The sequence below is a fragment of the Saccopteryx leptura genome, chromosome 2, assembly GCF_036850995.1.
Source record: "Saccopteryx leptura isolate mSacLep1 chromosome 2, mSacLep1_pri_phased_curated, whole genome shotgun sequence".
In the NCBI taxonomy this organism is placed as follows: domain Eukaryota; kingdom Metazoa; phylum Chordata; class Mammalia; order Chiroptera; family Emballonuridae; genus Saccopteryx; species Saccopteryx leptura.
The window spans coordinates 131762099-131776836 of record NC_089504.1 but is presented as its reverse complement, the minus strand read 5'-3'; the positions used below and the strand labels follow the sequence as shown (position 1 = coordinate 131776836).

General features: G+C 52.9%; 1 protein-coding gene and 1 long non-coding RNA gene across 2 annotated transcripts in view; both read right to left on the bottom strand.

Annotated features, from left to right (window-relative positions):
- Positions 1–14738, bottom strand: part of LOC136394926 (uncharacterized) — a 199618-nt gene that overhangs the window by 141887 nt on the left and 42993 nt on the right. The window lies entirely within an intron of this gene.
- FAIM2 (Fas apoptotic inhibitory molecule 2) overlaps positions 1–14738 on the bottom strand; it is a 33372-nt gene that overhangs the window by 9929 nt on the left and 8705 nt on the right. Inside the window, exons 6-11 of the mRNA XM_066368742.1 lie at positions 9526–9576; positions 9142–9181; positions 8609–8646; positions 7960–8047; positions 7660–7755; positions 5909–5962 (exon numbers count right to left, since the gene is read on the bottom strand). Of these exons, the coding sequence (XP_066224839.1) occupies positions 5909–5962; positions 7660–7755; positions 7960–8047; positions 8609–8646; positions 9142–9181; positions 9526–9576 (367 nt within the window). The remainder of the gene's footprint in view (positions 1–5908; positions 5963–7659; positions 7756–7959; positions 8048–8608; positions 8647–9141; positions 9182–9525; positions 9577–14738) is intronic.

The window sequence follows — 14738 nt, the reverse complement described above, 5'->3', positions numbered from 1 at the left end:
AAATGGAAGCACAGAGAGTTTACATGATTGGATCAGTCCATACAGCTAAAGTGTGGCAGAGAATGGATTTGAACCCAGGTACCCTGGCTCCAAAATCTGGTGCTCTGAATTACAAGGTTAACATTTACAATAAGGATACAAGCTACCACAGTAGCTGAGAAACTACCATGTTTGGGTGCTGAGCTGTCTTCTTTTTTCTTTCTGCATATTGTTTTATGTAATCATTACCACAGCCTTGTAAGAGAGTTCATATTAGTCCCATTTTAAAGATGAGGCAACTGAAGCATAGAGGTCAACTAACTTTCCCAAGGTCGCAGTGGTAAGATGAGCTAGGCCTTGAATGTGATTTTGGGTGGGGTCTACGTGGCCACCTGGAGAGCTTCCTCCCACTTTACAGGCTGCGCTGGTCCTTCTCATGGTTCCTCTTCCTGGCTCTGCTCTGGAGAACCCCCACCCTGCTTATGAGAGCAGCGACTCCTCCCCTCCCTGCCTTGCCCCTGCGAGCACCCCTGAATCACCCTCTCCCTCAGACCCCAGCCCAATGTGCGTGAGCAGCACATTGGCTTCTGAGAAGCAGCATTTCAGGAAGTGAGACTGACATGAGGCCTGGAAGGGGGAACCTTTGAGCGTCCTTTCCCCCAAAAGAACAATTACCCATCACTCCACCCTCCCTCCAGGAGGAATGGACTCAGCTCCCAGAGAGTTCAGGTGAGGCATTAGGGCTGTTTTAGTAGCGGAGGGCAGGTGACAGGACAGAGAAGATTCTCACTGGATGGTTCAGGCTCACGTAAACTGCTGAGGCAAAAGGGCTTCCACAATCTGAAACAGGTAAGGCTAAAATAAAACCACACCCCTGCCTCGGGATTGTGTAACCACTTTTCCTTTCAAAGTGTTTCTAATTTGAAGAAGGCTCCACTAGAAAAGCAGGGAAGGGGGTGGGGCAGAGGCAGACTGAAGTCTCCTTCCCGAGTCCCTCAGATGCATCCATGTCTGGGGGACACACAGTCCCTCTTGGGGCTGGATGGAAGTAACTGCTGAAAGCCCAGCCTCGGGGTGACAGAGGTTGAGAGGCCTTTCTGGGTCCTCCTGTGGTGGGAAAGTCATCTGGATGACCTCTCTGGGGCCCTGCTATCACATCTGTGGAATGGGCAGCAAGATAAGACTGGAAAGAATGTTGAGCTGAAAGAAAAATGGGGCTTGCATCGGCTTGGCAGTTAACACTGTGCACGTGTGTGTATGTTTGTGTATCTGGGCACGCTCTCTCTGGGACTCCGTGCAAGGGGGTCCCTGCCAGTTCTGAGGGCTTACAATCTTGGCCCTCCTTTTCTTCCACAAACTGAGGACAAGTGACATTGCATGTTCCCCAATGGTCAGGCTTTGGAGACCTAGCGCCTCTACAAACAAACCACCTTCCTATCCAAGATCCACTCAGCCAAGCAGCATCAGGCTCTGAAGCATCTCCTACTGACCATGCACATTCTCTATGCTACCGTGTCCCTGACTTTAGGGTACTGCAGTGACCTCCTAACTGGTCTCCCAGCCTCTGGACTATCCACACAACTTCCCATTGACTTTCCGTAAAGCATGGACACTGTGATGTTTCCTGAGGTTCTCAAACTGACCAGGCTGGGCAGGTAGAGAGAGTTCTAGTCCCATTGGGCCCCTCACCTAATTTCTAAAGTCCTATGCCTAGTCTGTTCCTTAGACCTCTGGGCTTGGCCTCCTGATTTAGGTGGCTAGAGACCCTAACTAGCTTTTGGGAATCCCCAAAGAAGAACTAACTGAAGTAGAGCAACCTGCCCAAAGTCATGTGGGCATAGAGGCTCCGTCCCAGCGGGAAACCTGTTGGCCAGGCCCTCGGCCCCACCGGCTCTCTCTCCCCCCCTCGCCCTCCCGCTCCGTCTTAGCCCCTTCACCTTGTCCCATCACTGTAGCCCAGCCCAGCTCTCAAGCTCCCTTGTTTGACTTGCCATGAGCTTCTACAAAAAAGCACCTGAGAGGGCACTAGAGGGGAGCGGAGGACGGAACCACCCTGAGGCCAGTACCCTTTGGCTGACTCTACTGGCATCTGGGTCTGGCACCCAGGGGGAATGGGGTGGGGCGAGGCAGAAAGCCCAAGGCCTGTGAGAATGTACCGAAGCTCTCGACAGGGTGAGGCCTAGGAGGGGCCTGTTCCTCAGGGCTGGACCATGATCTTAAAAAGCCTGGGCTGCTCACTCCCCCAATCTCAGCCTAGGACAGCGGAGTGGCCCTGCCTTGGAAATGGCAAAGTCTTTCAGGGAGGGGCTGCCATCTCTAGGAGAGAAAATCAGTTGATCCTCAAAGCTCTTCCAAGGTTCAGGTTGGTGGGGGTGGGGGATTGGTTCTTATCGGTGTCTGAACCTCCTCTGACAGTTCTCTCCACCCCTTTCTAACATCCTCCTTGAGGCAGCCAGTGGGGCAGGGACATGCTAAATGCTATCTTGTAATTCTTCTAGCTGCAGTGCAGGGAGGGCCCCTCATGATGCTGAAAATTCCCCACACTAGGGTAGGGGATGCCAGGATGGGTGGCTAGAGAGACCTGAGGTGCTGGGTGCTGCTTCTAGGTTAGAACTAGGTGACCACAGACTCCACAGCACAGAACTGAAGCTGGACAGAAGGTCTGACTGAGGTCTGACTTACTGAGTCGGTGGTTAATGAAAAGGCCCAGGGACATTAGTTCTTGTGTGGCTGGGCCTCTGAAGACCTGAAACTGAGGGGAGGGATGGGAATGAATCTAGCAGCTCCCCACTCTCCCCTACCCCATGGGACTCAGGGGACCTGCCGCCTGCCCTCCCTCCTTTGACCCAAGTGAACTGAGGGCAAGGTAGGAGCAGTGGGAATCACATCACATGTTTCCAACCATTGTTTACATAATCTGAAGGATGAGCCCAACCAAGGCCTTTTGTTGTGCTGATCTCCTAATGAGACATTATGGGTAATTAGCTATGGTTTCTCCTCCCGTGTGACGCACACTTCAGTCAACTGTGCAGTCACTTTTTTTGCCCCATTCTGACAGGCCTCAGCCACGCCTCTTGCATCCCTTCATTCCCCAACCTCACAGGGTGCCTACTGTGTGCCGGGCTCTGTTCTAGGCACTGGGGATGCAGCCATAAACAAGCCGGACAAAAGTCTCTCCCATCAAGGAATTTAAATTCTGCTGGAAGGAGACAAACAAGAAACAAACAAATCAAAAATATCTAGCGTGATTTGACCAGGCAGTATCACAGTGGATAGAGCATCAGCCTGGGACATTGAGGACCCAGGTTCAAAACCCCAAGGTTACTTGCTTGAGCAAGGGGTCACTGGCTCGGCTGGCATACTCTGGTCAAGGCACATATGAGAAAGCAATCAATGAACAACTAAGGATCTGCAATGAAGAATTGATGCTTTTCATCTCTTTCCCTTCTGCCTGTCTGTCCCTCTCTCTCTCTTTCTTTCTCTCTCTCTTTGTCTCACTAAATATATATATATATATATATACACACACACACACACACACACACACACACACACTTCTCTGACTATACTTGTCGTACTATGTCAGAGGAAGTGCTATGGAGCACAGGAAGTGCTATGGAAAGAAATAGAACAGGGTGCAGAGTCAGGAGCAGTGAGAGAGAGAACGTGCCTGTTTCTACGTTGATGGGAATAATCCCGCAGAGAGGGTAATACTGATGACGCAAGGTGGTGGGGTGACAGCTGCTGGAGAGACCTCCCAGCCTCCCCCAGCTCCAATACAGTAAGGTTTATCCTCTTTGAGGGGGACCTTGGGGCACTGGAAATGGCACCAGGCTGAACACAGGACACCTGGGTCCTGTCTTAAATCTGCCCCTTAATGGCTGTGGAACTCTGTGCCAACCCTTTAACACCCAGGGCTTTAGATGTGGAAATCGGACCTTATAACATTATTGCTGCCTCTCTCCCTGGTTTGAGGTGAAAATCCAGTAAGATAATAGGTGTGGAAGTGTTTTATTAAAAGGTAAAGGGTGGAAGAGATGGTTGGGATTATTTTTATTATTCTAATTGCACAAGGGGTTACTAAAATTTAATGGATTACTGTTCAGAACACACTACTTGCACAGACAGCCTCCCCACATGGCTGACACACTGTGGCCTGATCTGCATGGAGCCAAGTGAATCCCCAACCCTCCACCCATCATGCTCCCCCTACCCCTTTGCCCTGCACCGACCCCTCTTCTTCTGTTTGTCCCTGTCAAACCCTGGCTACCCTCTGAGGCCCAAGCAGGCTCACTCCTCCCAATGTGACCCTCCCTCCTTCTTTTCTCCTTGCAAATTCCCCACCCCCTCCTCCTAGTCTAAACTTATCTTTAGCATGTACTGCCTGGAGGAAAGAGCACTGGCCTGGGAGCCAAGAGAAGTTAGTATCATAGGGTGACCAACCATCTTGGCTGCCCAAGATTTATGAGGTCCCCCAAGAAGTGGCACTTTCAGTGCTAAACCTGGGAAAGTTCTGGGTAAACTGGGATAAGTTGGCCACCCTAGTCTTGATCAAGACCACACTTAGTTGATATGCTATCACCTTGCCTGGAAACCTGGGGCAAATCACTTCTTTAAGGTTCAGTTTTCTCATCTGTAAAAGGAAGGTCTTGGAGTTTCACTAGATTCCTTTTTAGTGCCTTCCAACCCTCAAGTTCTCAGCCTGGAGGACATTTACTCATTCCACAAATATTTACTGAGTGCAGCTATGTGCCACACACTGTGCTCTTCCTGTTGACAAAGCACAGCACAGCACACATATTAGGTGCTCAACAATGATCTGTGAGAATGAATGAAACCAACTGACCACACCCTCACTCTTGGTTTGATCTCAATTCAAAACCTCTGCTCACAGATCTGACCCCCTATTTCTCCTCATTTCTGCTTCTCTAATTCGTCACCTACAAGCTTCTGGAACCTGTGACTGAGCCCAGAACTGGCCAGACTGCCTTGAGCTGAACATTCCAACGAGGGAGAGGAGTCTGGTGACTGCTCCTGCTGGCAGTGGATGTTTATCTTGGCTCCCCTTCTCCCCCAGGAGATGTCACCAACATGGGTTTATCCCCCTGGGTAGATGGAGCACCACCACATTCATGCTTAGAGTCCGTCTGAGCGAAGGATCTGTGTTGAGTTGCTCCAGGAGATGGCCTGGAGCACATTCTGTCTGCTTCCAGCCACCCACTCCCCTTCCCACCTAGCCAGTGGGGCTCTGCAGTCAGACCGTCCAGTTCCCAATCTGGCCCTACCACTTCCTTGAATGTTAGATGACCTTGGACAAGTTATTTAACATCTCTGACTTCAGCTTCCTCCTCTTAATTTGACAACAATAGAACCTATTTTACAGTTATTATGAGGATGAAGTGTACAAGGAGAGCTTTCAGAAGAGGGCGGAGCACGAACTCAATACATATCAGCTGTTATTATTATCAGGATCACAGTCATCATCATCAACACTCTCAGTTTGGTGGGAACAGCCAAGAATAAACTCAATCTAAGTGAATCTTTCTCACAGGGCACTTGGAATCTCCTTTGCTCCAAGAAACCTTCCCAGATTACCCCTAGAAGAAGAACAGCTAACTTAGTCCACGTGGCCAAGACTCCTTCACTCCCCCACCCCCACGAGCAGCCCTGGCTCTCCCCTGGAGTTAGGAGTACCTCTTCCTAGCTCTGTCTAAAGCTTCAGTCCTGCTATTACAACCTTACATCCAACTCTGCCCCCTCTGTCTTGGAGACCAGAGGGAATTCTTTAACCTCACCACGGAGCCTCGCCCTGCCTCAGTTGTGTCACGAGGGTACAGGGAGGAGGACTAGGAGGAAGACAGAGATGGTGGAAGGCCTGGGCAGGTGAGCAGAGGCTAAGAAGGTGGGACCCCCAGGGAGCCACACTTACCAATGTGAACACTCCTGCTCCCAGTACGGCATACACTGCATGGAGCCAGGGCACCTATGGGGCAGATGCAAAATGGGCTTAGGATGGCAGATGGGGCATTGGAGCAGAGGGGCAGGGTGAGGGCTCAATCAGAGAATAGACAAAGTGGGACAGACTTTCCCAGTAGGACTCTCTCTTACCACCCCCAAACCTCCCCAGCAGTCTCTAAGAAACTCCAGGACCCCAATAAGGATCCTTGATTCTTCATCTGTTCAGGGTGGGTGGGGAGCCCCAGGATAACAGTGATCGTGGAGGGCCAGGCAGGGGAGCGCCCAACCTGACCAACAGTTTGTTCCCTCCACACACAGCCCCAGGCTCAGGCAGCACCAGAGTGACTCTTCCTGTTGTTGGGGCCCTGTCCTTCTCCCAGCCTGGGTCTGGCCTGAGGCTGCTCTCCTTCCCTGTCCTGTACAGAGTCTGTCTGTCCCTTTGTGGGAGTTCCCAGGCTCTGCCTGTGCTGGTAAGGGGCTCAGGTGAAAGGGGACAAAGACTTGAACTCATGGGGTGTCATCTGGAATCTTGCCAGCTGTGCATAATAAGATTATCTGCAGAAGCTGGAACAGGGCTCCTTCCCAATCTCACCCCCCCCCCCCCGCCCCGCCCAGGATGCACCCACCCAGCTGTGTGTGGAAACCCTACCAGAGGCACCACACCAGCTGTGCCCACTGTAGGGCCTTCCCCCAGGAGATTCCTGGAAACACAGGCATCCAGCAGCCTAACCTGGGTAATAAAGGGTTCTTTGAAGCTCTGGGCCACCTCTCTGTGCCCCTCCCCCCCAATCCTAGATACACAGAGGGACTCAGGCCAGCTCCAACCCCTCCCTTGTTAACCGGATCCTGGGAAGAGCCAAGAAAATGCCAGAACCAATACAGCTGTCCTGGACTGGAAGCAATGCCCTGGGGGCCGCTTAGCGGGGTTAGGTAGGGAAATGGGGCGTGAGGAATGCTGCTCACAACCTGGCAGAGAATGGGTGGGTTGCGGGAACCAAGTACTAAGAGGAACAGGGGCGGGTATGAGGACTGAGCCTCCAGCAGCGGTTCAATAATTTAGTCTCATCTCTTGGGTTCCCAGGTCGGAACTTCAAACCCTTCTTGTGATGCCCTCAATCTGCCCCCTTTTTCATCTGCAGCGGCCTTAGTGCCTAAATGGGTCACTGAGCCCTGGGAAGTCCTTGTGGGATATCCCAGGGCAGGCTGGACACTTGTAAAAGAGCTGAGATTTGGCTGGCCCCATGGTGCTCCAGAGGGGTGAAGGTAGACTCGGGGCCTACCTTCACCCCAACCCTCATCTGCCCCTCTGGACTTGGCGGATCCTCCAAGGGCTGCAGGAGGCCCTTCCTCAGGGCCCCTCTTGGGCTGGTGGCCCCGTGGAGCTCCAGAGCTCCCTCCCCTGCCAGAGGTTTAAATGCTTGTGGCACACTCTCCTCTAGCCTCACCTCCCCCCTAGAGGGGAGGATGGGAAAGGTGTTGCCGGATGTGGGGATGTGGCTCACGAAGCAGGCAGGTGCCCAGGCCTGCTGAGAAAGGCCTCCTTGTTGGTTTGCTTACACTGCCAACAAACCCAGGGCAGGTGCCAGGAGGGTCTGGACAGGATGGCAGGCTCTGAGCCTTTGGCTCTGAGCCTTCCCTGGAGGGTGTGGGAGGAAGCAGCACCTCTGGCTGGCAGGGGCCCCTCCCTCCCCATGGGGTCTGCTGCGAGGCCCCAAGACTTACATATTGAAAGGGCAGGAGGATGGCCAGGATGAGTCCACTGAAGAAGAGAGTCATGAGTAGCACAAAGAGCACACCCTGGCAGGAAGTGAAGTCAAACTGCAAGGACGGGATAGGGGTCAGCTGCTGGGCTGAGGTCTGCCCGCAGGCCCCCACCCAGTGCTCACCCCAGAATCTGGAGTTCCCTCCCCACCCCTCTTCCAGGTGGCCTCCCCAGACCCACCCCCTTTATCTCTCACCAGCTGGGGATCTACGCTTGGAGCCCTCCACCCCAACTTGCTGCCCGCAGGCCCCGGAGCTGACCTTGGTCTGGAAGCTGAAGACGGTGACAGAGAGGCAGACGAGGGCCGTGATGCCCAGGCACAGCAGCACAGACTTGGTATTGTAGTAACTGCAGGACCACAGCCTTGGAGTCAGTTCCCAGCAGGGCCTCTGGTCCCCTCACCCCCTTCCCAGGCCCACCCTCTTCTGTCCAGACCTGGTCCCATGACCTCTTGACTCCACCCTTTTCCAGGGTCCACCCTACCCCGACTTCCTTGGTCATTGTTTGGTGTCTGCCCTCCTCAATATATTAGACTTAAAATCCTGTTAGAAGGATCTTGGAAAGGTGGGAGCTGGGGTGGGGAGGGGTTTGTGCACTTGCCTGGAGGTGGGAACGTCTGTGATCACAAGTCTGGGGTCTTTTAAGCTGAATCCTGACAGGAGTCGCCTTGGTCTCCTCCACCACCCCCCCCCCACAACTGCAACCGAGCCAGGTCACAGGGGCACTGTCCAGCAGAGTGTATGGGGAGAGGGCTCTAGGCCAATATTCCTTCCTGTCTGAATCCCTATCCCCATTCAAATGCTCCCAGAAGGATGGAGTTTGGGGGCAGTTCCCCCCAGTGTGTGGTGAGTCCCTGGCTCTATAGAAGCCTGACCTATGCTCCCCTTCCCTACTACCTGTCAACTTTACCTGGATAACATCCCAGTGAGGTAGGCCATGGACAGGGTCTGAAAGGAAAAGCAGAAATGTTTGGGGCCCAGATACCTTCAGGGTCCAGCCTGGGTCCCCACCCCTTGCATACCCCCCAGCTCTGAGTCTGCTTTCACTCACACACACATTTACTGCTAGGAGTTGGGCCTAGAGCAGCAGCTGGAGGCCTCATGCCAGCTGTGCCTTTCTTTTGCTGGCAGCCTGCTCTGTCCCACCCTCTAGGACCTCTGGCTCTTCATTATCCATAGCTCCAGGATGCCCCATGCAAACCTCTTAAATATAAAATCACAATGAAAAGAGATAGTTGATGGAGTCGAGGGTTGGGGAAGACTAGGCTCATTTGGAAAGAGGGAGGAATGTCTTTGTGGAAGAAATGGGGTAAAAATACCCCTCTCCCCCAGACCTCACATTAGACACCCCAACCTAGACTTCCTGGCCCTCGAAGCCCAGCCTCCTTCCCTCCTTCTTCCATCCCCACTCAGCATCTGTCCCCAGCCACCCAGGTCACTTACAAAGATGGTCAGGAGGATCAGGTTCCAGGGGAAATGCCTCCTGTAAAGCAAGCCACTGAGTTCAGAGAAGTGGGGGGGGGGGGGCAGCAGCCGCAGGCTGGGTCAGCCCTGCAGGGAAGAGGGTCTCTGCCCAATCCCATCCCCACTTCTTGGTGGCTCTTTCTTCAGCCACATTTCCATGTGTTCCCATTTGTCTGTCCAGACCCCTCCTACTTCAGAGGTATTAAGTGAAAAAAAGGAGGGGCAAGGCTACATGATGGAGCCCAGAGAGGGATGGGGCCCTCTTAGGGGTGCACAGCACACTGGTAGCAGGCAGGACTAGGACCAGAATGTCCAAGATTCTGCTCATGTTCCCACAAGTTGCTCCTCATGTTATTATCATACCTAGGTCCAGAACAGCAGGCCAGGGTCAGGTAGGTTGCAAAGAATACAACACTGTGAAAGACAGATGAATGGTGAATCTGCCAGTCCCTCTGAGGCCTCTCTCCCAGCCCCCTGCCCCTCACACTCTCCACTCTCACAGGGCACCAGGCAGGGTGATGGGACTGAGGTAAGGCTACAGTCATCCTAGAACTTAGTAATGGGCAGTCCAATTCTAAAAGAGAGGAAGGGGAATAAGATGAGTCTGCTTCTAGAAATACCTGGGTGCCATGGGTCAGCTGAGCATCCACCCAATCAATCCAAGTGGCCTCCCTGGACTCTATCTTATTACTTCGAAGAAAAAGCTAGTTGACATTGTTTTCTGTGTGCCAGGCAGAGTGCTAAGTGGTTTATGAATATTAACTAATAGAATCCTCATAGCATATTGAAGCATGCTTTTCACTTGACAACTGAAGTACAGTAAGGTCAGGTGACTTGTCCAAGGTCATGCAGCTACCATGTGGCAAAGGCAGAATTAGAACCTAGGCACTCTGGCTCCAGAATCCCAGCCCCACATTTTTTCCTTCGAGTCTTTCCCAGCCTGTAACAATCTTGTTACTTTACTGTTGGTCTACCCTACTAGCAGGGCCAGGGGCAGGGCCCTTATCTGTCCTGCCAGTGCCTGGCATAAGCAGGAAGTACCCATGGCATGGATTTCTGGAACAGGTGGCTATATCCAGTGGGAGACTGACAGGGTGCTCAGGCACAACTCAGAGATAGGGATTGAGAATTGAAGATTTTCTGGAGAGCGGTGGAGATGGAGGCTAGTCCAGGAGGTAGGAGATGAGGGCTGAGGACCCACATATAGGGCATGCTCACACCTACCTAGATTGGCGCCACCACCTGTGCATGGTCTCCAGCACCCAGAAGGCTCTCAACATGGCGCCTGCCATCTTTCCCCATCTCCTTCCTCAGTTCTCTCATTCATCCCCCACAGCAGCAATTCCAACTGTCCTACTCCATCCCCAAACCTTCCAGGCTCCCTCACTCTCCTGCAGGCTCTGGCCTGATGTGTTCCAGAAAGATTTGAGATGAAGTTTGTGCTCCTTGGGCTTCCTGTCCGCCACCTGCCTGCAACCATCACGTCATGCATCGATGTGCCCTTCCTCCTGTCCCTCCTCCCATCCCAGGCCAATCCCCCCTGCCTGGTTCTGGGTCAGAACACTCAACCGCCCTGCCATTTCTATTACTTCAACCTTTCCAATGCTACCTCTACTCCCACACAAACCTCCTCGGCTGTTTTTCCCTCTTTAATCAACACCTTCCCCCGTTCTAGCTACTGCCACCTTAGCCAACTCACAGCCCGGCTTCTTGAAAAAGTTACCTCCACTTTCTGTCTTCTCCATCTCCCAATCACTCTCCAACCCACAAACCCAACCCCAGCTCCACTCAATGAGAGCTGGCTTTGCCACATCACTATGACCTGATGAGTCCAACTGATACCTGTCAGTCCATATCTTACCTGACTTCCCAATATCTGCTCTTTTTGTTGTTTCTCTGGTTCCACATGATACACTCTTGCTTCCCTCCTACCTCCCTAGCCACTCCTCAGTAGCCTTCGGAGTACCTCTAAATATATCTCCTTCCTTCGTGCATAGGGTCCTGCGCAGCGAGTCTTCCTGGGTGGGCTCACTCATCCACAGGACTTCCTTTACTAGGCTCACATGCCTATATTTCTGATCTAGATTTTCCTTCTCAACCTAAGACCTGAATATCCAACTGTTTGCGGGGCAGACATGGCTATTTAAAAATGCACCAAAATCAACTGGTTAGACCTGAATTCACCCTCTTCCCTGCTCTTCCTCTGCACCCCTAACTGGAAAAGGTTTGTACCCTCCAAATTACCCAACCAGAGGCCTCAGCATCATCCTGGACTCTCACTGCCATGCCTGATTAATAGTTTGGACCTGTGGACCCTCCTACACAGGCAGCTCTCAAATCTGTCCCCTTCTCTGCATTCTCACTACTGCCCTTTTTGGTGGACCACCTCCCTCCCTCTGGTCCTCCTACCTTCAGCCCTGCCTTCCATCCTCAAAGCTACTGGATTGGAGGTTTCAGACCAGGAGGCAGATTCAGAGATCCAATGACAGGACTCCCCTGTTTAAAGTTCCCAAAGACCTGGCAATGCCCTACACATCCACACCTGTATCCTCTCTAGCCCATACCTCCCCATACTCAACACCTCCGCTCCCCACTCTCCCCTCTCATTGCCCTCTGCCCCTCACACTCTGCTTCTGCTAGAAAAGACCGACTGGGAAAGCTGCCTGGGGTCTGGGTTGGAGGGGCTTCCTCTGTGCACCATGGGCATACCTCAGCCGAAGCCTGCACCCCCACATCCCATGGGCTTGCTCATCTGACTCCCAAATATAGCACGTGGGGGACCAAGCTGTGACCTACTGATTTTGTATTCCTACCTTCTAACTCAGGGCCTGCCCTGATTAGGTGATTTTTAAATATTTCTGGATGAAATTCGAGACAGGGAATGAACCGTTGAGGCAAGCCTCTTGGATTTGGTGGACAGGAGTTCCCCATCTTCACCCTGTCTTATCCTCCAGTGGTTCTCAATCATGCGGCACTGTGTCACACTGACTGGGTTCTGAGCGCCAGGGCCAGGGCTGCTGAGCACCCTGCTTCCTGAAGGACAGTAGAATCTCTTGCCCTGTTCAGGAAGAGTCCAGCATTTGCTCTCTTTTATTTATTTATTTAATTTTTATTTTCTTGATTTTAGAGAGAGAGGAAGGGAGAGAGAAAGAGAGAGAGACATTGGTCTATTCCTGTATGTACCCTGACCCCAGATTGAACCAGCAACCTCTGCATTTCTGGCCAATGCTCTAACCAACCAAGCCATCGGCCGGGGAACATCTGCTCTCTATTTTACACTAATTTCAGTCCTGAGTCAGTTGCTTCCACAATAATAAAATCTTGTCTATGTGGGTCCTAGGTGTGGGCCCTGTACCCCTGGCCAGAATGGAATTCTCCTGAGGGCAAGGGCCCAGTCTCCTTTTCTATCTGGTCTATACATAGCTCCTCAACCCTCCAGCCAAGTGGTCAGGAAGAAGGGCAGAGGGCCTGGCCTAGGGTCATGGAGCAGCTCTGGGGCCAGACACTCACATTCACATCTCAGCTCTGCTACTACTGTCATGTGACCTCGAACAATTTACTTAATTGCAGAGCTCCACCTTCTTCCTTTGGAAACAGGAATATTGGTACTAACTGGGCTGTGGGTAGAACTGAATGAGAGAACACACATCAAGCATTCAGCACAGGGCCAGGCATGAGTAAGGACTTGAGGATGAGAGCTGTTATTATTGTAATAAGACTGACAGCTTCCTGGAGGCTCTGAGCCTCCCCCCACCCAGTTCTGGTGTCTACCTGGTCCTCCTCTGCCTGGTTCCCCACCCCTACCCCACAGCCCTTAATTTTTCCCACTGCAGGGAGGCCTGCCCTTCCCACTGCCATGTCTCAGAGGGAGCAATCAGACAATAAGGCACGAGCTCACTGACGTAGACAACAAGGGCCTCAGGAAGCTGTGGCTGGGATGGGAGGATGGGGCGGGGGGCACTAGAAGGCACCAAGGGGGCAGAAAATTAGTCCACAGAAGTAAAAGACTGACTTGTGTGTCAGCTTGTCTGGACTGGAGCCACGTTCTGTTTACAGAGTGTCAGGACAGCGGAGTGAGGCTCAGGTGAAGGCCAGCATCTAAAGCCAGTGTCCTCCCATCCCGTCCTGCTTTAGGACAAGTCCTGAGCCACAGGGGTGGTGGCAGCAGAGCACCGAGGGGAAGTGCACGAGCTTTGCAGTCGGAAGAACGTGGCTATGCTGCTTCAGAAGCATAACTGCTCTCTGAGCCTATACTATCTGCTTTGGTAGGGTGAGTGTAAGGGTTAAATAAAACATGCCTGTAAAGTACTTAGCACAGTGCCTCTCATGTGAAAAAAAGAGCTGTTTTACTCTTATTGCTGTTAAGGGCTCAGGATGTTGGAGGAGGTGAGACAGCTAGGTTTCAGACCAGGAGGCAGATTCAGGGGGCAGGGTGAATGGCACTGAGGGCTGAGCAGGAGCAGGGCAGGGCCGAGCCACAAGCTGCTTTTCTGGAGAAAAGGGCAGCATCATGGTGGTGGAACTCTTGAGCATCTTGCAGGCTTTGTGACACCCCATAAAAGGCTTAAGGTTCATGCCCACTTCCTATTTCTCTCCACCCCTCCCGCCCCTGAGCCAGGGAGAGCACCTATTTTCTGCCTGGAGAAAGCTCACCATTCAGAGGCCAGATTCTCATGCCCACCCTCAGTGGGGCAGACTTTGCCCCCATTTCCAAGCCTGCTCATTTCTGAGCTGTCCCCCTGCCACCATATGCCTAGGGCACGGTGTCCTGCACACCCTCCCAAAGAAGGCCTGGCAGAGGGCCTGGGGACTCCATTCCTGAGTTCTCAGGACATCTGAGGCTGCCAGGCAGTGCTGACGTGCTGGGAGCCATGCCAACCTGTTGGTGGAATGGCCCAGGTGGCAGTCCCTGGGGCCTCATTAGCCTTACCACACAGAGCTTCCCCGTTCCCCAAGATGCGTGCCTCCTGCCTGGTGTGCAGATGGGCCCTGTCTCCTGTGCCCTAAGAAAGGCTCTTGGGGTGACTGTCTCCTCCCTTGGGATCCCCAACTTGAGCTAGACATCCTTCACTCCTCCGCTCCTCTGAGGAGCCCAGAGGCCAGACGGGGTCTCCTTCCCATCAGCCTTTGGCTGGCTCGTATAAACTCGAGGCCCACTCTGGGACAGTTCTGGGCTCAGGATGGTTCCACAGCCTTTGAGCTGAGTCCACATCTCCACCTGATCACTTTCTGGGAACAGGCCTGGGATAGCCCTGGTGTTCAAGCTTCCTGGCCAGGCATTCAGAGCCTCTGCCCCATAAGTCCCCATTGTTCTCTGAGATATCCTGGATTTCCCCACATGGGGCCTGCTGGTCCTCTGACAGTCTAGTTTCTAATTTATCAAATGTACCAGCACAGTCCCATTCTCATGCTGTCGCTTAAGCCTCTCCACTTTCCATCCTTTGAGATGCACTCCCAATGTGCACTGAGGGCTTGGTGCAGCGGCTCACAACTCCCCCGTCACCTCCTCTGAACGCCACTTGCTCACATGCTGCCTTGTGCCGCCCTCTACGTTCTCCTGCAGAGGCCTCCTCCCC